The following is a 25,942-nucleotide window of genomic DNA, read 5'->3' on the forward strand; positions in this document are numbered from 1 at the left end:
TTGCACAGTACATTAACCTTTTGTAGTATCGGGGGTCTGGGGTTTCATTTCGGTGATTTTTGTTGAGGGGATTTGGCAACCCAGCTGACTTTGTTGACTGTTGTCTCCAGGAACCGCGGGACGCTTAAAAAAAGAAGCTCGTGAGTAAATTATATAAATGTACACGAAAATTACAAATATTGCTGACGTTTTTTGGAAATACATACAGCTTTAATTGTACACATATATTTTTAACATGTTTAATCGCAGAGTCGTGGAGGTTAATGAGAGAAAAAGGCAGTTGTGTTAGCATAAGCTAGCTTTATCAGTGTTTCTCTGACTAGCCTGTTAGCTCCTCAAGGTGAGGAAAGTTTAGCTTATAGCACAGCACACATTTATGTACACAAATGAAAAACCAAGCAGTGGATAAAGTACGAGGAAACTCTCTCTCTTTCTCTGGGTAAGAGTGAGTGAGTATGTATAATGTAAATGTTTGTAGTGTAGGTGTATATGTGTGTGTATATTTGTAGGTCTTCTGGTAGTCTTAATAACATTTGAGCAGGTTGCTGTAGATTGTGAATAGGTTGAAAAACATCAGGGGTGCTTGGTGGGTGGCACTGTCACCTCACAGCAAGAAGGTCCTGGGTTCGATTCTCAGGTGGAGCTGTACTGGTTCTTTCTGTGTGTAGTTTGCATGTTCTCCCTATGTATGTGTGGGTTTCCTCCCTCAGTCCAAAGACATGCAGTCAGGTTAATTGAAGCTGCTAAAGTTGTGTAAATTTGTGTGTGTGTGTGTGTGTGTGTGTGTTTACTCCATTTGCCTGGTGAATTGTCCCCTCTGTGACCCTCAATAAGACAAAGCGGTGGTAAAACAGACATTGAATGAATGAAAAACATCAAAGTGTTTAGAGTTTTGTTTAAGCTACAATCACTGCGGTTGACAGATCTCTTTTTACTTTTTGCCCAAATCTAGCCAAAAAATGGCACCCAAAAAGCAGAAGGAAAACCTGCCACCTAATGTCTCAAGCTCTCTGGAGTCAGAGGACATCAGTCTGGAGACGACCGTGCCCACAGAGGACATCTCCTCCTCGGATGAGAAAGATGGCAAACGGAAGGTTACCAAACAGCTACTGGAAAGAAAAGAGTTAATACACAACCTTCAACTACTGAAAATCGAGCTGTCCCAAAAGAACCTCATCATCGACAATATGAAAGTGGAACACCTCACCAAAGTAGGAATGCATTGTTCATTAGAAAGAAAAGGGTTTTACTGCTGGATTACTTTTTGATGTATAAGGATAATCCCTTTCATGTCCTTAATGCAATGTAGATTGAGGAGCTGGAGGAACAACTAAATGATGCCCTGCATCAGAAACAGGTCCTGACCCTTCGCCTGGACAGTCAGCTTAAACTCCAGCAGGATGAGAACAGGTAAGTGGTCAGTAAACAAATAAATAACCCAGTTTTAAAAACAGATGTAATTGTGTAACAGTTGATTTAGGATCTATAAATATTTTTGCTGCAATCATATACAAACAGTTTAATGTGTAATTATTAAAAAAAAAATGTAAATGAAGTCTGGGCCTAGACAACCTGTTGGACAGTAAATCCTCCCTGCAGCACTCCCTAAAATAGGCTTGAGTTGCCTTGTTTACAGTAGCACGACAGTAATCATTGTTAAGGAAAATATGTGACAGCCTGGATGAAGCTACTATGACTTCATGGGTTATTTATATACAACGGGGCAGATGGTTTAGTGTTATCTTTTACCTTATTTAGAAACAATGCATGTCAGAGGTAGCATAAGAAAATAAAATTGATTAAAACTTAATTGTTAATTGGATTGTGTAGGTAGCTTGAAAAACCTTGTAGCATTTCCTTTAACAGGCAGACCTAAATTATTTATTGTGACACCATCAATATTGACCTTACCTTATGTAATGGTATACAATGTTTTCAAAAGATCTAGCACTTAAGCGAAATACTGAAGTGGTGGTGGTGTTGTGGTGTTGCAGTTTTACTGATTCTGGTGGTAGGTGTGTTTTACTGTATAGCAAGTGGGTTGTTTTACAAACATTTTAATTATAACCCCTGTGTCTGAAACATTAGTATGTTATGATACTCCTGTCTTAATCCTATTTAACCTTCCCCCATTTTCAACGTGTTCTTTACTATTTCTGTCTTTGACATAGAAAGCAGCAGGCACTGAGGAAGCAAGAAATGGACTCTATTTTGCTGAGACAGAAGCAGTTAGAGGAGACCAACCGGCAGTTGTGTGAGCGAGCTGGGTACATTCGGCGCAGTCTGAGAGATCTGGAGCTGAGCGAGAAGAAGTATATGGAACTGCGAGACCTTCCTGAAGACAAGCTCTCCATCCCAGAATATGTATCGGTAAGCTAAACAAATCATGTTTTTTTCCTTGTTGGTCAAATTGAAAAGCTTAGTTGAAGATGCTTGTATATTATTTGCATTATAATATCAAGAAATATGACATTTTTGGATAACTCTAAGAGTTTGTGTGCAGCGGCTGCATGGTTTGTTGTATATACATCAACCCCCTGTTCTGGCTTTAAAGTAACTCGTAGCAAGCTGCAATTAATTCATGCCATTCAATAGCATATGCATTGCTTTTAATCAATATCTGCTTATGGATAGAACTATTATTAAATAAGCTTGTCCATAAATGATAGGAGCTTCCACCACTTTATCAGCGAGTCCACTTACTGGTCTTACATAAGTTGCTGTATTGCCAGCAGTCAATGATTGACACATTTTTGGAGATCATCCATTCGAGAATGGAATGTATTATCATATAGGTTCTACAGTAAATATTGACTGTTTTGATTAACTGGGTTGTGCATTTGCTTGTATTCTCTGCTTACAGGTGCGCTTCTATGAAGCTGTGACTCCTTTGCAGACATTAGTGGCGGAGCTTCAGTTAAAGAAAAACAATCTGGTAGATGACCTGGAAAATCATCGTATCCAGATCAAATCTTTTATGGAGGTAAATATGAATAAACCGAGTTGTTTTATTTGGACTGATTTGAAGTAAAAATTGCATGCTTGTGTAGCAGCATATACTTCTTGGGAGTGAATTGTCAGTTCATTTGAATTGATGTAAAAATAATTTGTGTTACTCTTCAGTCTTATTTTCTTTTCATTAACTGCTTTATCCTGATCGTCAGGAAACACTTGGGCGCAAGGCAGGAATACCCTGGTCAGGGCGCCAAACCACTGTAATGCTTCGGCCACCAAGACCTAGCCAATCGTGTCTGAGTGCTGGCCGATAGCACTGATGAGATCATAATCTGGATTTCAGTGATGGTGGCTAGTGTAATAGACCTCGGGTACAGGTCAAGTTCAAAACTTAATAAGAAAACTTTGGATTACAGTGTCTTGGTAAATCAATAAGGGTAAAACGTGCATTTATTATTTGACCTAATTCAATTTAGTTTCATTAGTATAGTGCTTATAGCAATATACATTGCTTTATAGCATACAGGTATAGACCCACAGGAAACCCTGGCATCTCCCTCAGAAGTATATGGAAGTATACTCCAATTAAAGCAAATACTATTAAATTGTGCACCATTTATAATTCTTCCTTTGTAATTGTCACTTATTAATCTTTGCGACTTGACTTGATTTTCCAATCAAGAGCTATGAAGAGGAGCGACGTGCCCGATCAGAGCTAGAGATTCGTTGTCAAAGGCTAACACTGGAACTGGCTGACACCAAGCAGCTCATACAAGAGGGTGACTACAAACGTCAGAACTACGACAAAGTAAAACGGTAAGGACGGAACAGCAGCTTTTACTGCCCTGTTTTTGTGGGTCATGTACTGCATGCATGGTAATTACTTGGGATCAGTTTTTTAGCCTGTGTTATGAAGATTTGTAGCGACTGGGTTAATTTTAGCTTAGTCTTCTGAGGCAGTGTGTGAGCTTATAAAAGGGATTTCTGTTTGGAAAAACTCTCTGCAAAAGTTGGCTGTCAACTGTTCTGAAAACTGGTTAGGCTACGCCCAGACTCGTCTCTGTTTAGAAAAAGGCTTCCTGCTAAAGTTCAGTCTGGTTTAACTGGACAATTAGTAAAGGTTAGAAAAGGTTCATGTTTGCCAATTTCATGTAATGTGTTTTCTGGGTGCTCGGCTGGTGGAGGGGTCTATTACGATAGGCCATCGATACTGAGATTTGGGTTTGAATCTCAGTTGTGCTATCAGCCGGCCCGGCATCTACACATGCATGAATGGCTATATCTGAGGAAGCAGGGTTGGCCTAAGCCCTGCAATAGATTGGTGCCCTGTTAGGGTATTTCTATCTTGTGCCCAGTGTTTCCAAGTGGAACCAGGCCCACAGCGACCCTGACCAGGATGAAAGTGCTGGATGAAATGAAAAATGAAATTTGTTTTTTGTCTTAGATCATACATGCTTAACTGGAATTTTATGATATTTCAGAAATATTGAACAAGACACAATTGACAAGTTGCATATCATTAGGCAGCAGTTAAACTCCTGACCTTTGCAACACCCTTACATAAACAGCTGGGCAGAAATCCAGGGCAACTGCTGCTTGATACAACACTTAAATGAAAACTACACATAGGTGACAGTGATGTATGATTAACCAGCATGAATGGTCTTGGTTTGACTCAGAGAAAGAGACAGCTATGAGACGGAGGTGAGAGAACTGAGGAAGAAGGTGGAGATGTTTGACCTGACACAAACTGCCCTTACTAAGGAGAGGAATGATCTCAATAAAGAGGTATTCAGAGCTCTTGTCAAGTGCCTGAATATTTTTGGAGCTCTTTTTTTTACCATGTGCTTCTTTGTTTGCAGGTTGCCACTCTTCAGCAATCAGTGACGCTGCTCCAGAAGGACAAGGAATATCTAAACAGGCAAAACATGGAGCTGAATGTGAGATGTGCTCATGAGGAGGATCGCCTGGAGAGGCTGCAGATCCAGCTGGAGGATTCCAAGAAAACCAGAGAGGAGGCCTATGACAAATATGTGGCTTCCAGGTCAGTACTGAATTATGGGATTTAAAAATGCATTTAAACAAGAGGTATTTTATTTTGGCATATCTTGTCCTAGTGAAAATATGTTGGATCACTGTGCCATCCTAGCATTCCTCATTTTTCAGACTTTTGACTGATTTCTGACCATGTTGAATTGTAATAAATCACAAACATGGTGCAGCTGAAGAGTGGGCTGCCACACAGCACATCCTGAGAATTTAGGTGTGGCTAAGTAAATGAATAAGTGTGTGTGTTGCCCTGTGATGGTTTGGCACTCTGTCCAGTGTATACTTCTGTCTTGGGCACTGTTAGGTTCTTTTTTTACCTGTAATTCAAGTTCAGCACAATGATGTGAATAAGGGTAAGGGCAATTGTTGGTGCACGTCTTGCTGGCGCATCTGTGACCAAGACAGCAAGTCTTTGTGATGTATCAAGAGCCACGGTATCCAGGGTAATGTCAGCATACCACCAAGAAGGACAAACCACATCCAACAGGATTAACTGTGGACGCAAGAGGAAGCTGTCTGAAAGGGATGTTCGGGTGCTAACCCGGATTGTATCCAAAAAACATAAAACCACGGCTGCCCAAATCACGGCAGAATTAAATGTGCACCTCAACTCTCCTGTTTCCACCAGAACTGTCCGTCGGGAGCTCCACAGGGTCAATATACACGGCCGGGCTGCTATAGCCAAACCTTTGGTCACTCGTGCCAATGCCAAACGTCGGTTTCAATGGTGCAAGGAGCGCAAATCTTGGGCTGTGGACAATGTGAAACATGTATTGTTCTCTGATGAGTCCACCTTTACTGTTTTCCCCACATCCGGGAGAGTTACGGTGTGGAGAAGCCCCAAAGAAGCATACCACCCAGACTGTTGCATGCCCAGAGTGAAGCATGGGGGTGGATCAGTGATGGTTTGGGCTGCCATATCATGGCATTCCCTTGGCCCAATACTTGTGCTAGATGGGCGCGTCACTGCCAAGGACTACCGAACCATTCTGGAGGACCATGTGCATCCAATGGCGGTGCCGTGTATCAGGATGACAATGCACCAATACACACAGCAAGACTGGTGAAAGATTGGTTTGATGAACATGAAAGTGAAGTTGAACATCTCCCATTGCCTGCACAGTCACCAGATCTAAATATTATTGAGCCACTTTGGGGTGTTTTGGAGAAGCGAGTCAGGAAACGTTTTCCTCCACCAGCATCACGTAGTGACCTGGCCACTATCCTGCAAGAAGAATGGCTTAAAATCCCTCTGACCACTGTGCAGGACTTGTATATGTCATTTCCAAGACGAATTGACGCTGTATTGGCTGCAAAAGGAGGCCCTACACCATACTAATAAATTATTGTGGTCTAAAACCAGGTGTTTCAGTTATTTTGTCCAACCCCTGTATATGAATAATAGGCCCATGGTTTGAAGAGCTGGCCACACTTCTCTGTTGTGAGACCTCTTTTATAACTGTACCCTTTCTCTCCACCAGGGATCACTATAAGACTGAATATGAGAACAAATTGAGGGACGAACTGGAGCGCATTCGTATGAAGACCAACCACGAGATTGAGAGCCTGCAGCGCACCTCCAAAGAACTGTATGAGAGAGAGAACAGGTTAGTCCATGTTTAAGCATAATGGCCTGGTGCCCAGTTTTCAAAACTACCAGGATTATGCTAACTGTCAGTTTTATTCAATCTGCTGTGTTAGTGTGACCTTGGGGTGCTGCCAGGGATTTAGGGCCCCATAAAAGCAGTTCACATTTGGTGCCCAGTTTTCAAAACTACCAGGGTTATGCTGTCAGTATTCACAGTTTTATTCAATCTGCTTTGTCAGTATGATGTTGGGTTGCTGCCAGAGATTATGGGCCCCATAAAAGGAGTTCACATTGGGCTCCATCACTCTGGGACCCCATGAACCACACGTTTCGTTGTTTTCTTCGCTCAAACACACCTGACTCAGCTTCTGTAATGTTTGATAAATACCCAGTCTATTAAACACCCAGTGCGGTCAGGTGGAAACAGCTGTTTTACAGTACGAAAAACAAAAATGTGTGTTTTCTCATCCCCCTGTGGCTTGGAGCGCTTTGAATTTATTAAAAGCTATGCAACCTTCCAAATTCCACAACTGGTTCACGCCAAGCCAATGGGAGTTTCTAAGCGGCCACTGACTGACTTTGGCATTATAGTTAAAGTCAAAGTTTGCAGACATCTGCGATTATAATGATTTATATAAATGATTTTTATTCTGTAACTAATTGCTTGGAACATTTCTTACAAATCTTTGTGACCTTAAAAGTCCTTGTCAGTGATTATGATTGGGTACAACTGATGATCTCTCTGCGCATATATAAAAGTACATGGAACAATAGCATCTTGCCAAAGTTAGAAATCAAACCCAAACTGCAACTTTTTGAAGTAAGTTTGGAGGCTCAGATGTAAGAAACACAAAAAAGGTATAGCTTGAATTAGGCTGCTGGAACACTGTAAACAGTCAAGCGAGATTCATATTGCCATAGGAGGAGGCTATGACATCATAGGACTGTTGGTAATACTTGTAGGTCAATTGTTTTATAAACTGTAATAATACTTTATAAAGTTTTATGTAGTTTTAATAATAATCTCTTAATGGTTTGAAAATCATGTTGTACCAAAAGTGTTGTTGTTAACATTTACATTTCCGGACACTGTGGGTGGTATGATCTTGCAATGATTAAATGTTCTTACTCCTGTTCTGTGGCCTTGAGGTCTTATGCACAAAAGATTCATATAAAAATGACATCAACTAGTGCACACTTGGAGGGGGGCAATGATGAGATTATAGAGATTTATACCGTAGATTTAGAAAGTAGTCAGACCTTTTGACTTTTTGCACACAGTATTGTGTTGTGGATTTGATTTTGAATTAATATAATTGCATTTTTTACCCATCAGTCTACACCTAACCACTCATAATGAAGTATTTTTTAAAATTAAAAGTCATAGAATACTTTGTAGAAGCCCCTTTAGCAGCACTTACAGTGCCTTACTTGCACTGATTATTATGCAGTGAGTTTGGAATTTAAAAAAGAGTTTGCGTGGGTTTAAATATGGGTTTTGCTAAAACAATATTTGTTTTAAAACTAGCCATGTGACTTAGGTAACAATTCATGAAAGAAGATCACCAGGATACTACCATGTTGCTAAAATCAGAAACCAGATATGTACTGTTTCTACCATCCAGCTGTCTTCTGTTCACTTAACTAGAACTCAAGTTCTGTAATATTGCAAGCATTAATAAAATGGGAAAATTATAAAATACAAAGTTTTTATTTTATTTTAATTCGTTTTTATTCGGGTGACTGATCACACACAGTGGTCAATATTAAAATCATGATAATGATTTAATTATTAGTTGATTTTTGGAATAAAATATTTTACTTTTTAAGCAACAGAAAAGTGTTTTGCTTTCACGTTATACTTCATAAGTCTTACACAAGCATAACTGTCAGAATCAGAATAATTAATAAATTGTTGATTTTGATGCATGTTAAAGCTTGAGACTTCTAATGAATAAAACTAATAAAGAATAAGCTAACACATTTTATATATAAAATTTCAATACAATTAATACATTTGTTAATTGTAACAAATTACAGTATTATTGTTGATTATATTTAATCAACAGCGGAAGATAATTACAATAGATATTGTAATAAACTGTATTAATTGTTGTATTTATGTTTTTATTCATTATAATGTTTGTTATAATAAGAGATTATTTAATGATTGAGATAGATATAACTTTTGAGGATGTCCTGATCCCTTTCCTTTGTGTTTACAACACAATGCTGTTATCAAAGCTTTAAATAGTGGCCAGTCCTGATCCAATACTCCAGAACTGTTCTTGGTCTTTATGTCCAGTAGTAATATTTTTTCATTTTAGTTTTTTTGTAAACCATCCTTTTAACGATGATGAATTATCCGCCTGTGCTCCAGGAACCTGATGCTCATTCCCGACCAAACATTTACAGCACCTTTAATTTAGTTTGTTTTGGCTTTATTGTAATGCTTAGCAAACCAAATAACTACCAGACAGCCTCCACAAGACTCAAACCACAACTGCTAAATCAGTACATGCAAATGAAAACAAAGTGATTAGGCAAGATATACACTTAAACATCATTATAATCAATCATGTGGTTTTAAAAGTTAGCAAACAGTCTAATTGCTAGCTGCTATTGTTAAACCTTTCAGTCCTTTAAACCTGAACTGCTTTGTTCTATTATATGTCAACGCATGGATTGGATAAAAGGTTCTCCTTAATAAATTATCATCATGATTCTTGGATTTTTCTGTTGAAGCAGAATTGTCATGTCTGGCTTGTTTTAGTAATGTAAGGCGTTATGTAATGCTAGAGAGTTTAAAAAACAAAGCCACAATCATGTAGACACAGTGCTGAGGTTGTTTTTAATTGACCATAAATTAAAGTCTTCAGGAATAGTAAGAGGATTTTTATCTGCATTTGTTGTATGCATGTGCTAAAGTGCCAACATTTCCAGCTACTTTACTGACACCTAATTATTCAGTGCATTGTGATTTTGTGTCTTCACAAATTTGAACAACAAAGTTTTGTTATTCTTGCAGAAAATATCTTGCTCCTAACTTAAGTCACTACTTACTGAGTAAAGCTAAACAACGGTCAGGAATAGAAATAGTTTCCTCACAGGTATTAGTTGAATTATTAATAATAACTCTGTAATTAATTGCCTCTTTAATTAAACATGCATAACAGTGAGAATTGTGAGCTTAAAGTAAGCTGCTTGTTTAACAGTCAATAAAGCTTTTAACTGACTCTGATAAACCCTAATTGAAAAGCAAAGTCCTTTATAAAAAAAACTTCTGTTTGTTTAAAATGATAGGGAGCGATTACACATGCTTCAATGCTGGCTGAATACTTGTGATATATAAATGTGACTTTATTTTAAAATAATGATCAATTATAAAACAATAATACTAGCATTTCCCATGCAGTTCTAATAAATAGTCATTGTTTCTATCTTGACTACAGTTGAATTAAAAACAATACATGGATTTTAAAATACCAGTTTTAGTAGTGCAACGATCAATTAAGTAGTTCTTCAGTGCATCTTATAAATGACATCTGTATGTATCTGTGTGTGCTCAATTTTCATCAGACACCTTCGAGAAGCACGAGATAATGCAGTCATTGAAAAAGAGCGAGCCTTCAGTGCAGAGAGGGAATCCCAGGCCAAATACGACCAGCTCCTAGAACAGTAAGTTTCCATGTTTTCAGTGTTTCTGCTCTTTAAAATCATCTGTAAACGTCTGGTCAGCCTCATTTGTTAAAATACATAATTATAACTAATTTCTCCTACAAGACCTTAGCAAAGTACTGTACTACTGTTATTCATATCTTTTTTTTTTTTTTTTTATAGAATGTGCATTAAAAAAGCATTGTTACGTCCAAACCTGCCAGTTATAAAATAATCTTAACAGCTGTAACGTTTAAACTTTTCCCCAATACAGTTTTAACAAATTGCCATACAATACCGACATGAAACTTTTGACTACTGGCCAGTACTAATACTGATCTGAAGCTGAATTCTTCTCAGTACCTTAGTAAGACAAATGATTGTGGTGCTTTAAACCTCAAGTTACTGAAGCCAATTTTTTTTTTTTTCATTTTTTAAAAACATTTTAATTAAATTTTACATTTAAATTTTAAATTTAATTTTAAATTATTCAATAAAATGAAATGTTATCAATCGGTTCCTATTGCATATACAGAAGGAATACTTCCTTTAAGGGTTTGGAACCAGTACAGTTGGAATGTCTTTATTCATAACCCATGTCTGAACTTGATGTAGTTTTGGGAAGACAGGGGGTGGCACAGTGGCTCAGTGGGTAGCACTTTTGTCTCATAGCAAGAAGGTCCTGGGTTCGATGGGTTTGTGGACTTTGCATGTTCTCCCCGTGTCTGTATGGGTTTTCTCAGGGAGCTCTGGTTTCCTCGCGCAGTCCAAAGACATGCAAGTGAGGTGAATTAGAGATACAAAATTGTCCATGACTGTGTTTGACATTAACCTTGTGAACTGATGAATCTTATGTAATGAGCGACTACCTGTCCTGTCATTAATATAACCAAAGTGTGCAAAACATGACATTTAAATCCTAATAAGTAAATTAATAAATTGGGAAGACGGAGGCTTTCGTCACATAGGTTTAACTTTACCAGCCAGTTTTTCATGCTTTAGGGGTTAATCGGATTGAAATGGAACTGTCAGTACAGCAAGGTGAGCCTCAAATAACACTTCATTATTCATGGTTCAAAGTAAGCTTAAAAAGTGACTCTTCAGATCTAAACACAGTTAAAATATGTTCACTCTTATGAACATCTACTTTTTTAATGTCATCTGTCTTAAACTGATCTAAGATCAACCACGTCTGTCCTTTCTATCTGAATGTGTGTGATGCTTTTTATAGGAAATAACCAAGTCAAGGGTGTGGAATCATTGTATCAGAATTTACAATAGTGTTATGTAATGTCATGAATTGGATATGAGCAGTTATAAGAGAATCATGATTAAGCTATTAAATTATTATCTTTCTACCTCTCTATTAAATACACACTAATAATAGTGCATTTAGTGGTTTAGTTACTGGGATGTTTGTTACCCGCTATTGGTCACTATGTATTAAACTGAACACCCAACAAAAAACTCTACAAATCTAATAGCAGATGTATTTATTTTATAACCAGTTTTATATAAACTGGACCATTTGTTACAATAGTTACAACCTTTTAAACCCATGAAAGCTTCAACCTTGAACCAGACATCTAGGAGCCCTTTTGAATGTTTTCTTTTTCTCTTTGGTATTCCGAACAAGATTAATCTTTAAAACAGCCACTTCACATTTTGTCATGAATCAGCGTTACCTGTTATATGGAAACAAAAGTCAACATGCTTGGATTTGCCTTTAAGGGCCTCAAAGCCATTTTCATAATTATTTAGTTCCTTGTTCCACCCATGTTTTGTATTGTATTGCTATTATATTGTATACTTTGTTCACAATGTTACTATCTTTTAGTACTTACGGCAAGCTGCATGTGCATGACGTTTTACTGTCAATTTCATGGCGTAGCTTGACATTAGGTGCACCTAATAGGTGTACAGTTTTGCACCACATGTGGGTCATTTCGATGCAATGTGGAGACCCATACCATACATTAAAATCCAGTGTTGTTTAGTTACTGTTCTTGACAGGGCACCAGCAGTAACAACATATGAGTTTTAATCCCTTTGCTACTGGACGTTATTTCATTAGTACTGAAATATTGTTTGGCAAATGCACCTTAATGCTAAAATAAGAAAGGACCTTTCTCAAACTTAGCATTCTCAGCTTAGACAGCTTGGTATATTTCTTGTCTTACAAAGCAGTACAATGCTGTCATGTTTCTTTTAGTCTTTTCCTTTTTTTTAGGAAACGGCATTAAGTATTTTCTTATGCAAGACCGATTACATCATGCTCATGATTACACAGTGAGAGTGAAAGACTCCTGCGGTTACAGTTGTACAGTACATTTTAATTAATGAGCTTACTAATTCTCAAGTTCTGTCATGTTCACTGATTCAAATTTGTAATAAAAGAATGGTATCATGCTAATCCCTTAAAAACTCACTTTCAAATTGTACTACTTGTTTTATCTTTTAAGAAAGTACAAATGGGTGTTCATTTCAGGTACAGCCAGAGCCAAAGCAGGAAAGTCCCGTCCTGTAGTCATAAAATACATAATAAACACAATTACTTTTTATGTTGGTGTTCTCTGAAAGAGGACTGGATGCACTGCTCCTTCTCATGTTTTCTCAGGCGTGTTTCAGTGTGTACATGTGTTGCTCATGTTCGACACATTATTAATCATGTGCCTTAATCATTTTGTAAATATGACAAGGGTGTCCTAGGTTGAGACATTTAGACAGCTGTTAGACTTAATAGTATTTCTTTTGTTAGTATGTCTCTGATGACCCTGCATCTGTGTTTTTGTAATGTTAGACTGAAGCCATAAATCACTTGTTTGTTATCGGTAAATCACACTCTAAATGACTAACATCCCATTAAGTACCAATTTGCATAAGCAGTAGGGATGTTAACAATAAACTGATTATCCTGTAAGCAATAAATAACTGATCCTTTGATTAATGATCAATAAAGAAGGTTATTACATTCATTTACAACAGTTGGGGGCATGATATTTAAAATTGTAGCAAAGCTGGAGATTGCTCGAACACATTAGAGACCCTAAGAGATAGAACTCCAGTGCTCTGATACATTTTTACTGAGCAGAAACTTGACACCATATAGTGCGCATGCATAGCATGGGTTACTCAACAGCGCCGTCATACTGAAAATGTGCACGCCTGGAGTCAGGTGCGGTATTTAAATTAAACTGTGTGGATACTGGTGCTACTCTCCATGGCCATTATTATTATGTGGAGCCCTATTAAAAAAAGCTAAGCTTTTTTTTTTTTTATAAAAACTCAAATTAAAATATTGTTACTGTTTTTACAATATTGTCTAACATTAGTGCATTAACTACTTAACTGTAGAATTTAAAATTCAAATTTCATCCATTTGTTCTGTATTGCAGATTTCAGCTCAGTGACACCACACTATCTCAATACGTCAAAATCTATACCCCTGTGTAAATTAATTTGGCTTTGACAACATGCTTCATTTACAGACTAGTATATGAAACTAGGCTTTGTCTTAACTGACATTAAATTAAATACATTGTTCTCTCTCCTTTTGTAAACAATAACCACATGTTACAAATGACATTTCAGATTAGTACATACAGTTCCATGAAAAAAAAGACTTGCCCATTCCTGAACCTTTTCACAATATTATGTAGGGTAGATGGTACAAGACCTGAATTATTTGCAAACTTGCACTGATAAATGTTCTTTTTGAACTGATCTATGACCTGGTCTTTGGTTGGTTATTTTCCTTGCTTTCTTCTTTTATACCCAATCATGATACCCTCACCTTTTACCAGTACTGGAATATTCTAGAAATTACATGCAGTGATGAATTTTGCACTTTTGAGTAAAACTTCTCAAAACATCTTACCTAATAGGGGATGTAATGATGACATTATTTTGCTTGTTTAGACGGCAAAGCATTTTGAAGATTGTCAAATATTTTGTGAGTAAAATCAGGTTTGCATAATACGAGTGTTCACTTTTTTTAAACTCTATTTATTAAGAATTTCAAAAACAAATTAGATCACTTTTCTACAGTCACCTTCCGATGAATTTTCCCAGTGTCCCACCAACTTTTTAGTGCCATCAGCAAAAAATGTTTTTGGTTGAGCGTGTAGCCACTGATGCACCGCTGCTTTCACATCATCATCAGATAGCGCTAAATTTAGACTATAAGCTCTCTCTCTCTCTCTCTCTCTCTCTCTCTCTCTCTCTCTCTCTCTCTCTCTCTCTCTCAAAGATTCAAAGATTCAAAGTAGCTTTATTGGCATGAATGTAAAAAAAAAATACAATATTGCCAAAGCATTACAACGATAATAACAGAATTACAAAAGAAGCAATATATGACAATAAAACAATAAATAATAAAAGTGAGTACAGATAAAATAAAAATAAACAATAAAAGTATTTTAGCAAATTTACAGGAAGATATACAGACAGTATATACCTGTACTTTACACAAATGTATATATACACACAGAACTGTTACCCACTGTCTCTCAGGCGGTGTAGCGCTGACACATACTGTGCGGCGAGGGGGGCAGTGTGCCCTTCTCCCAGAATTTTTAAAAATTTTTCCAATTCTGTGAGTGTTTGGTAATTTGGGATTTGTTGTGTAAATCTTTCGGCGAAGTTTTCTCGTGTCGTTTTGAATTTTTGGCAGTGAAGAAGGAAGTGCATCTCTGTCTCCACCTCTCCACTCTCACAGTGAACACACAGTCTCTCTCTCTCTCTCTCTCTCTCTCTCTCTCTCTCCTCGGACAAGACCAATTACTACTCCTCCCACCATCACCGTTTCCAACCAAAATATAAAAGTGTGGAAACTTTTTGAAAATTCCTTTCAAATTGGTGAAATTGTAGTTATTGTTTTTAACTTGATGACTGAATCATTACTGAGAGCCCATGTCTGAACTTGAACGGTGACTTCGCTCTTGTAGGTTTGGTGACTTCACAGGTCTGTTTTACATGCTTTAAAGGTTTATCAGAATGAAACCGAACTGACTCAGTACAGTATCCAAGGTCCACCCTTTTTAAATGTGTGTGTTGTTGAGTTATGGTATTGTGATTCACTATAGGTTAGGAAAAGCTGCAGGCCTGTAGGTTTACATACTTTTTTGTTAGCCTGACTGTACATGAATTATGGGGAATTTAACAAAGTCAAAGACATGTAAAGTTTGAATTTTGTTATTTTAGGAAAAATGTGTTTAATGAGGTTTAAATTTACGTTCAAGCCTTTAGCAGACACTTATCTACATTACAATTGTGAATACAATCCAAACATTCAAGGTTTTGTAGGTGTTGCTCAAAAACAGACTTAAACCAGGGATTTCTGATCTGAAGGGTTCACTGACTTTTCAGTAACTGTAGGAGTTAGTGTGAGTGAGGTGTCTTGAGATGAAGTGGCATCCAATGTATGTTTTTTCTTGCTTTGCACCCAGTGTATCTGGGATAAACTCTGTAAACCCTCTGTGATTTTAAACTGGATAAAATGGTTATTAAAATGATTAAAATAAATAATTATAGGTCATTTATTTAATGATCCATTTTTTTATGTAATAAGAGTGTTGTAGATTTAGCTTTATCTACCTGACAGACAGGTAAAGTCTTCCTATAAAACGGAAAAAATGCAGGGTCCTGTAAATATAAGACATTTTAACTCAGAACAAGTTTTCATTGTCTGTTTAATGCTCGACAATAAAGATTAAGTAAATAAAACAAGTCTTTTGCGTGTAATGCAGGTGGATTTGATTTATTGCTGACAGGTGTACGAAAGGATAAACATGTCAGGTTGTGAGGAGCAATGCCTCCCTCACCTGACAGCCCTTTAGTAACATTTAAGAACTTGTACAGCACAGCCTGCTGTACAGGTTTGTCATCTACCTGTTTTCTAGGACTGCTGATTCAGTTGCCGTAACAAAATGTTAAGAATGTTAAACTTTTTTGAATTTCTATGATTTTTTTTTTAGAAATGTGAATAAAATATGACAGCAATGATCCCCAAAATTCTTTTGGACTTATATTCTATTTAAAATAATTATAATAATTAATAATACACAATAGTTCTTGTTGTTACAAAAAATTGTGGGTTTTTTTTGTATTAAAAGCTCTAGAAAATTAACAACCACTGCAAAATGATCAGTTCATTTGGGTTTACTGTTTATAGGATGTTTCAGTAAAATTAAAAATCTTTACCTTATTTCTTAACTATAGACCACATTTCTTCCAAATTCCAAATAAAAATAGTCTAATTTATAACATTCAATACATTCAATAGCAGAAAAAATACATGATTTAAATGCAGTGTTTTTAGACCTTGAATAATGCAAAAAAGAACAAAGCGCAATACTAATGTTTTAACTTAGGAAGAGTTTAGAATCAGCAATTAGATACATACAGTCCCTGACAGAAGTTCTGTCGCTTATCCATGTTGTGGAAACAAAAGCTTATAACCTGACTTTAAATTCATCCATTGGTTTTAGAAATGACTCATATGAAAGCTGAAACCCTCCCAAATGAGGTTTAATTTACGAAAATAAATTTGCTTCACTGCAGAAATATTGATCATTTAATGAACACAGAAAGGTCAGATTTTGGCAAGACAAAAGTTTTGTCGCCCACAGAAAGTAATGTGAAAATCAAACAAATAATTTACTTCAAATACAAAGATATGTTTCATAACATTGGTGAATAAAGTTGTGGTGCTATTAGAGCCATATTTAATATTTTGTGTGACTTCCATGAGCTTTAAGGACTGCATCCATGCGGTTCGACAATGATTCATACAATTTATTGATGAAGTCATCAGGAATAGCAAAGAATGCAGTCTTACATGCCTTGGTTTTGTCTTCCAAGCTTCCTCTTTCATCCTACCTCAAACATGCTCAATGATGTTCATGTCTGGTGACTGGGCTGGCCAGTCCTGGAGCACCTTGATCTTCTTCGCCTTGAGGAACTTTGATGTAGAGATGGATGTATGAGTTGGAGCACCATCCTGCTGCAAAATTTGACCCCTTTTATGATTGGGAATGTAAGAGGTAGCTAATACTTCTTGATATTTTAGGCTATTGATATTGCCTTCCACCTTGCAAATGTTTTGCACACCCCCATACTGAATGTAACCCCAGACCATGATCTTTCCACCACCAAACTTAACAGTTTTCTGGGTGAATCTTGGATCCATACAGGCTCCAGTAGGTCTCCTGCAGTATTTGTGGCGGCTGTGGTGTAATTCAACTAAAGATTCATCTGAGAAATCCACCTTCTGCCACTTTTCCAGCGTCCATCCGTTTAGCAGGCTGTGGGCCTTTTAATTGCCTTTTGTTTAGTGCTGGCTTCTGGGCACTGATTCGACCATGGAGGCCATTTCGAGACAGAATCCTACAAACTGTTCTAGTTGACACAGGGACTTGAGGTGACCAGGCCTGGTGGAGCTCTGCTGCAGTGGAAGAGGGGCTGGCTTTGGATTTTCTAACCAACAAACGTTCCTCCTTAGCAGTTGTCTTGCGGGGTCTGCCGGACCTGGGCTTGTCAAAAACATCTCCAGTCTCTTCAAATCTTTTTTTAATTCTTTGTACTTGACGCTGAGACACATTAAAGGTGCCAGCCACCTCTGCAGTGGATCTGGTCTTCAGCCTCTTGATAATCAAGGCTTTGGTCGCAGGGTGGATTTTTTGGCATGTTGTCAGAGGTGAAGTTGCAGTTCAAGTGAAGGTCTGGGGTGCTGGGGTTCTTTTTATACACACCCACTAATTAACCGATCAATTAGTGAGCACAGGTGAGGCTGTAAACTAGGATTGGGTGCATTATATGACAAGGCGACAAAACTTTTGTCTTGCCGAAATCTGACCTTTCTGTGTTCATTAAATGATCAATATTTCTGCAGTGAAGCAAATTTATTTTCGTAAATTAAACCTCATTTGGGAGGGTTTCAGCTTTCATATGAGTCATTTCTAAAACCAATGGATGAATTTAAAGTCAGGTTATAAGCTTTTGTTTCCACAACATGGATAAGCGACAGAACTTCTGTCAGGGACTGTATTTTTATAGTATACATTATATTGTGTTTTAAATCCATTTTTGTTTATAGCACTGTCCCTGTATATTCCTTCATTATTGTGTTTTTTTCTTTTTTTGTAAGGTTGTACAAAATGTGTAGAGTTCTGTGTTTCTGCTGCTGTATCTATCTATCCATCCATCCATTCGTCCATCCATCCATCCGTCCATTCATCCATCCATCCATCCATCCATCCATCCATTCATCCATCCATCCATCCATCCATCCATCCATCTGTTTGATGGAATAACCCAAATTTTTATGTGTATCAGCATGCTTTCCATCAGTCCTTTACACTGATGTTGGGAGACTTTATGCCACTCCTGGTGCAAAAATTCAATCAGCTCAGCGTAGTTTGATGCCTTGTGAAAATCCATCTTCCTCTTGATCACATTCCAAAGATTTACACTGGTCTTCAGGACTGGTGATTGGACTGGCCATGACAGGGTCTTGATCTGATTGACCTGGCTATGTGGGGAACATTGTCAGAGCAGATCCAAGATAACCTGATGTGCGGCTTGATTCATCTATTTTTTATAAGCTGAAAATTCTAATCATCAGGTGTGACCCTACTCAAGTCCTTTTTTTATGTACATTTACATTTGTGCCATTTAGCAGACACTTTTATCCAAAGCGACTTACAATTTATGTTTTTACTACAATTTAAACAGTTGAGGCTAAGGGCTTTGCTCAGGGGCCCAACAGTGTCAACTTGCAAGAATGTTGAACAGGCAACATTCTGATTACTAGTCCAGTGGCTAAGCTCCCACTGCCTTGTTTTTTTCTCTTTAAGTAAATGTGGGTTCAGGTAAACATTTAACCCAGACCTCATTAACTAGAATGAGTTGTGCATGTGCTTTAGCATGTATTTTCTCCAAAGGCAGAAGTTTAAAAATTCCAGACAATACTTAGTGGTGTCTGTAGGCACGTTCAAGGTCTTTAAAATCTTCTAATACTCTTTAAGCATTTAGTGAAATGGAATGATCTCCACTGTTAGCTTTTGTGGCAGCTCTTCAGTTGTCACCATGGTTGTAACACACCTTGAGCTCTTGAATCTCTGGGGTGTGTTTACATAACACATCACAGCTGAAGCTAATTAAAGGTGGTTATTGAGTTCCAATTGGTTAAATCATGTTGTATCCTAATTTTAGGTCATTCAGACAAGCAGTAGGTTTTAAGATCAGCAATATAATTATGATATGGCAGTATTAACAAAATATTTTACTACTCTGAAATACTGCATTATTATTATTATTTTTTTTTGATCAAACACTTAATTTAAATCAAAATTTTGCTCTGAAGAAAAGTTTAGACTTAGATTTTTATTTAAATATATATTTTTGGTTTTTGATTGGAATTCTAAATGCTGCTTATAGTAAACGATACACTCTACCCACGATGCGATACGATTCACGATACTGGGTTCACAATACGATTTTTTTCCGATTTTTTTTTTTTTTTTTTTTTTTTTTTTTTTTTTAAACAAAATGAAATTGACGACAAATTATGACAAAGTTTCTTTTTATTATTTCTCTTAAAAATAAAATAAAATCTTTTATTTATCTAAATAATAAATGCCCTTTTATTTCTGAAGTAGGTCCAAACTATGCAAAACAATGCTGCACATTTTCCTTTTTGTGTTAAAAAAAAAAAAAAAAAAGAAATTTAAAACAAATCCACATTAAATAAATAAATGAATAATACAAATAAATAAATTATCCTTGCATAAATAAATTTGACTGGAAAATCCCGTACAACTCTGTGTAGTGGTGTCAACCAGGCGAGGTGAATAGCGCCAGTGCCCTCTGCTGTTTAAAGTGAATATTGATTCATTTACCATGAATTACTGATTCGAATCGTGGCACATGTGCACCGATTTTTTTAACTGTCTTGTGGTGCATCGTTACATCCCTAGTAGGTTCTCACCAAATTCTTATCAAATTCTAAGATTTGTGTGTTTCAAGAAATGTTCTAGCATTTAATGGGTTACCAGTTAGGGGACCGCTTTAGTAAAACTAATTCTTGCTTAGGAAAAAACAACTTTTGAGACGGTGCCAAAACAAAAATAGATGCATTTATTATTAATTATCTTGGAGTAACAGCAGGGATGTGATTCATAGGCATCTGACATAAGTTTTAAATATCTTTAGCTAAGTATGAATATTCAACTCCAAATTCTTTGGGTTGAAAATTGACTCCTGGTAACAAGTTTCTAAAGCAAAAAAAACCGACAACAACAACACATGCCTTCAGCTAATAATACTTACTGAAATCTAGACCAGTGGAGGGGGCTGGGTGACATAGCTCTCTATATAAAATCCTATTGTATAACCGGTTAAACTTCACATACAATTATGCAATTCAATTTTTTTTAATGTACAGTTATTTAAAGAGGTTTATTTAACACAATCTTTTGTTTGTTAAATTGGTGTTAACACAGAAGAAAGTGGTGTCCTCAGTGCCTGTGTCTCAACACCATGTCACTTCCGGTAAGTGGTGTCTAAGCATATGTTTACCCCCATGTCTCTGTCATGCCGCGCCCCACCCCCTTCCTTTCCAGTAGTGAGCCCTTATTTGCTCATGTGACAAGCTCGCAGTGTCACTGCACTCCAGACGCATACTTGACATTCCCGCAGATCCCCAGTGCACAGTTGTTGGGCATAGCCGGCGTTTTTCTGGCCCTGTGGAATGGATCGCTCACATTCACCCGTGAGCTGGCTTTGAGGGAGGGGAGGAGAGACATTTGCTGGTGTAGTCCCGTTGCTCTCTACTCATAAAAGCCCTGAGGGCTACACTTGTGTCTGACCAGTCTTTTAAGAAGCAAAAATGAAAAAAGGAGTCGGGTTATGTAATGGTTACATGAGTCATGAGTCTTGAAATATGTGAAAGGTTTCAGGGATAAAGACAAAAATCTCAATCCACGACAGACCAGCTAGCAAGTGTTTATCTCAATCTTGCTGGGAAATTATGAACATTTTGCTTAGGGTGGGTAATAAAATGCATGGATCTAACATAAGAATAGTTCAAGTAACTTCATACTGAATTACACTATCTGGCCAAAAGTATGTGTACACCATTTCAAACCCTTGTTTGGCATCTCATTCTTAAGCTATCAGCATTAACATGAGCCACTTTTGCAGCAGTAACAGCCTCCACTCCTCTGGGAAGGCCTGTAAAGTGTCTGTTGGAAATTGTGCCCAGTTAATGAAAAAAAACATTTCTGAGGTTGGGACTGATGTACAGTGAGGGCCTGGCTCACAGTCGGCATTCCGATTCATTCCAGAGTTGCTATGTAGGGTTGAGGTCATTGTTCTGTACAGGCCAGTCGAGTTCCCACATGCCAAATTCATCAAACTGTGTCCATGTGGACTTTATGTTGCCAGAGTTGGAAGCATATAATTTCTTTAATATGGTTGATGTTATACTCCTGTTAATAATGTTAGTAATGTGGTTGTAACTGCTGAATTCAATAAAGTACATAGGTTTTGGCTTTTTTTTTTTGATGTCATGTCACCACTGCTTGGGTCAACGAGGGCATGGTGTATAAAAGTAATGCAAGTATCTTTGCTGTATCTTTCTCTGTACTGCTGACTAAAACAATACCTCCAAAATGGCGCGCCAGTGACGTCACAGGCACTAAACACACATGAATGACAGATCTATTGCTTGTTCCTTTATATCCTATTCTACTGCTAACAGGTGCATCTATTACAGCATACAACCTGGATTCACCTCCACAGACAAATGTCAGGTGTCAGTGTCATAGAGAAACTTGCTGCTGCCCTAAGATGCCTCGTCAGTTTGTAAACTTGTTGTTCTCCTAAAGGTACCCCAAACAATTGTAAGTGCTTTTATTGTGATGTGAAAACAGCTAGGAGCAACAAAAGCTCAGCTCTGTAGCGGAAGGCCATACAAAGTTCACAGAACTGGAATGTTCAGTGCCATAGCATGTGCAGTATTTATCCTCTTCCTGACTTAAAAAAATACTTGTGACCTCTAATTGTTTAAGATTTTAAGAAAATTAGTCCCCGGGTTGTGCACTAGCCCACCACTATTGGCCGGTCGGGCGTCTACATACAGACACAGAAGTCTTTGCCTTGGTGGGTGGGTGGATGGTGGTTTGTGGTACAGTAATCCCTCGCTATATCGCGCTTCGACTTTTGCGACTTCACTCTATCGCGGATTTTATATGCAAGCATGTCTAAATATAAATCACGGATTTTTCGCTGGTTCGCGGATTTCTGCAGACAAGGGGTGTGTTCGAAAAGCTAGGGAGCTCTCTACATAGACGCATTTCACGTCATCCTGTGCGCTCCCGATAAGGAGGCTGTTCCAAATCCTTCAACATTTCAATGTTATTTTCACTCAAAAACGAGTGAGCATCCGACGCTGCCTTAGTGATCAAGGCAATCCCAGAATTCTTTGCGGGTCGGGCGCTCTTCTCTTACAGAAGAATAAACATGGCTGACGGTGCGGACAAACGAATGGAGTTCTTTTCAAACGTAAATAAAATATTACTGATTTTTAACTTGTATAAACTTGTACCGAGTGTTTTTATTAGCAAGTTCGGGCTTGTCAGGAAATGTAACTGTAATCGGTACCTGAAGGGAGATGTTATATTGACATGTTAGCGTGCTGTGCTACCTCAATCCATTGGTTTTAATGACAAGATGCTAAATGCTAAACCCGATGGAATCGGGTTATGAAAATAACCATATAAACACATGTTTTTTTCTTCGTGGATTTTCACCTTTCGCGGAGGGTTCTGAAATGCAACCCCCGCGATCGAGGAGGGATTACTGTATAGCCAAATGAATGGGTTTTGTGTTACTACATTGCACTCAGTGATCTGAAAACGGACCCACCGCCATCCTGACCGGGATCAAATGGTGGTAAAACCATTGTAGCAACTATTTGGTACAGGCTTTTCATTTGTGTTTGACAATGACTACACACAGTAAGGTGCATTAAGAAATGTTTTGGTGTGGAGGGACTCGCCCATCCTACTAAGATGCCTGAGCTCCAGCTATATCCAGCGGTTTCTGGGGCAAGTGGAACAGATGACTGTACAGACATTATTGCACGACACTGACCACACTCATGCTGTTGAATGAAAGCAAAATTCTACAGTCATGCTACAAAATGTGGGATGCCCTTGTAACAATACCTCTGATTTTCAAATGTGATGTTAAGTAAATTATTAAAGTTAGTTAGGGTTCGGCACAACACCATGGCTCTGGGGTCCTGACTTTAAAGCTCATTTTCAGTCACTGTCTGTGAAGAGTTTGGCATGTTCTTGTGGATTTCCCTGGGTTCTCTGGTTTCCTCTAAATCACCGTAGGTGTGAGTTAGTGAGTAAATGAATGGGGGAGTGTGTGTTTCTTTGTAAGGCTGGACTGTATCCTGAAAGCCTAGTTATTAAATAATAAATGCATCTACTAATTAGAGTGTTTTGGTTGTGAAAACCTGGGAAGGATTGACTCTCATAGTTAATGCCCTACTTATTTCACGGCCGTAAAACTGCGTCACGAACTGTGAAATGAGCCGTTCCTGTGTAATATGCAATTTGCCGTGAAATTCAAAATTTAACATTTGTGTTTAGCGATTTAACAATGTGGGGCGGTTCTAGCAATCACTCTGCAATTAGGTTAGTGTAACAGACTTTTCTGTGGTGTAGTGTGCTGACAATGTTGTTTGAATGTGTATTAAGTGCATTTTGTCCCTTTTGTAATTCCATAATCAATGGAAAAGGGTGCTTCTCTACACACGTGATCATCCCTCGGTAGTCTGTGCTGTGCCTCAAAAGAAAAAGCCAGTAATGTATTATGTTCCCGATAGTTTGTCAATATACAGTTTACAACCGATTCTGTGGACGCAGAGTTTACATTCAACTATTAAGGTAGCTGTGCTGTGTATTGTAGCTTCCATTTACTCTAACATTCAATTTATAAATGTAATTTAATGACCGCTGTGAAATGTGGCTCTTGTCTTTAAAAATCCATGAAATTAAGCACATTTTCCAGTAAATTTAGTAGAGCCCCTTTCTTAGAGGTTTTCTTTAATGCACAGAGTCAGAATATGCAGGGTAACTGCTCTTGTAAGCCCAAACAGGTAACGTTGCGTTCTCTACATTGTTAAAGATGATCATCCTGCCACTAAATATACTGTACTGGTAAAGTATGTGTGTAACCCTTAACGTGTAAGTGTCATATTTACAAAACCAACAAAATATAGTAATCCGCCACTAGTAATGCAATCCGCAAAGTGTAACTTAAATACAAAATTATACTGTAGATTGGTCAAGGTGTAATTTATGTAATTATAGCAATTGCTTACTTAATATTTTAAAGCCTAATTACTTACTTTATGAAAGCGGTTTCATGCAGTGGTGAGACTATTTTGACCAGAGAATTAGCTATCAGCATGTGCCAGTGTTCCTACGATTCAATGTTATTATTATAAATATATATATATATATAAATATACATCTTAAAAATTTATTAAATACTTTGTTTGAATATATTATTATTCTTATTATTACTATATTACTATTACTGTTATTATTCTTGCTGCATGTGTGGCTCAGCAGTAAAGTGTGGTAGCCCAGTACTGCTGGGATTTAGGGGTCGAATTCCCAACAGTGCTTTTGGCCGGCTGGGCATTTACATAAAGACATGATTAGCTATGTCTGAGGGGGGGTGGCCGAGGCGTGTTACTGGCTTGCGCTCAGTGATTTCAGGGATAAACCCTGACTAGGATAAAGCAGTGTTAAAAATGGAAAAAAAATAAATAAATTTGTATTTAATAACCATACAAGATAAGGTCTGGCCATGCGTACAACTGATTAACCTGATGAATGATTATTTTATGTCTATCTTACCTATAAGCTTCTAATATGAGGTACCAGATTGTTACACCTGTTTTTGTCAAAAGTTTACAGACAGTCGTAATGGAAAACATTTTATGGCATTTTTTTCCCCCTTTTTTATGTCTTCATTTGAATGACTTGCAAAGTGCAACAGCAATGGTTTTACTTTGACTAGATGGTTGGAACAAATGCATCTTTGTCCAGAAAAAAACTTTTACTAGCGTGAAGTTCTTGGTTTCGTGGTGGTCATAGGTTTCATTATGGGGTTTTTTTTAATGTAAAAAAGAATCTGCTATATACATACAAAAGCTCCGGTGATTAATTTGGTGGTGTAGACATTTCTGTAATGTAATTTTACTTTGTGGCATGGCCTAGGAAATTCCTGTTAGTGACTTGTTATAGCTGGTGCTGATGATTTTGTCAAGACAAAAGTTAAGTCAAAGAAAATTTGTACAGATTGTCCTAAATTAAAGCTGCTGGAATATTAGTGACGTGCTTAACATTGACATGGGTTTAAAGCATGTGTATTTTTTTTACATATTAAAGAAAACCATTTAAGCTTCTGCAAAACTTTTTTGCTAGTGGTGTTGTGGGGGGTGGAATGCATGTTTTTAATCATTTAGTCAAAGAAAACAATCAGTTGCAGAAATGACTGTAATCCCAAGACATGCATGTAAACATTTTTACACAATACATTTTAATTTCTGCCTTGGTGTTAATATCAGTGACGTAAAAGTTCTCTATGATTATGTTCCAAATCCAG

General features: G+C 37.4%; 1 protein-coding gene across 2 annotated transcripts in view; it reads left to right on the forward strand.

The window, feature by feature from the left end:
* The first annotated feature begins 112 nt into the window (after window positions 1-112).
* pibf1 (progesterone immunomodulatory binding factor 1) overlaps window positions 113-25,942 on the forward strand; it is a 62,082-nt gene continuing 36,252 nt past the window's right edge. For both annotated transcript variants that reach the window (XM_063009619.1, XM_063009620.1), the window contains exons 1-10: window positions 113-140; window positions 953-1,211; window positions 1,310-1,410; window positions 2,172-2,370; window positions 2,864-2,983; window positions 3,638-3,771; window positions 4,635-4,743; window positions 4,818-4,999; window positions 6,486-6,611; window positions 10,172-10,270. In XM_063009619.1, the coding sequence (XP_062865689.1) occupies window positions 960-1,211; window positions 1,310-1,410; window positions 2,172-2,370; window positions 2,864-2,983; window positions 3,638-3,771; window positions 4,635-4,743; window positions 4,818-4,999; window positions 6,486-6,611; window positions 10,172-10,270 (1,322 nt within the window). In that variant the 5' untranslated portion in view covers window positions 113-140; window positions 953-959. The remainder of the gene's footprint in view (window positions 141-952; window positions 1,212-1,309; window positions 1,411-2,171; window positions 2,371-2,863; window positions 2,984-3,637; window positions 3,772-4,634; window positions 4,744-4,817; window positions 5,000-6,485; window positions 6,612-10,171; window positions 10,271-25,942) is intronic.

The sequence above is a fragment of the Trichomycterus rosablanca genome, chromosome 15 (assembly GCF_030014385.1).
Source record: "Trichomycterus rosablanca isolate fTriRos1 chromosome 15, fTriRos1.hap1, whole genome shotgun sequence".
Classification (NCBI taxonomy): domain Eukaryota; kingdom Metazoa; phylum Chordata; class Actinopteri; order Siluriformes; family Trichomycteridae; genus Trichomycterus; species Trichomycterus rosablanca.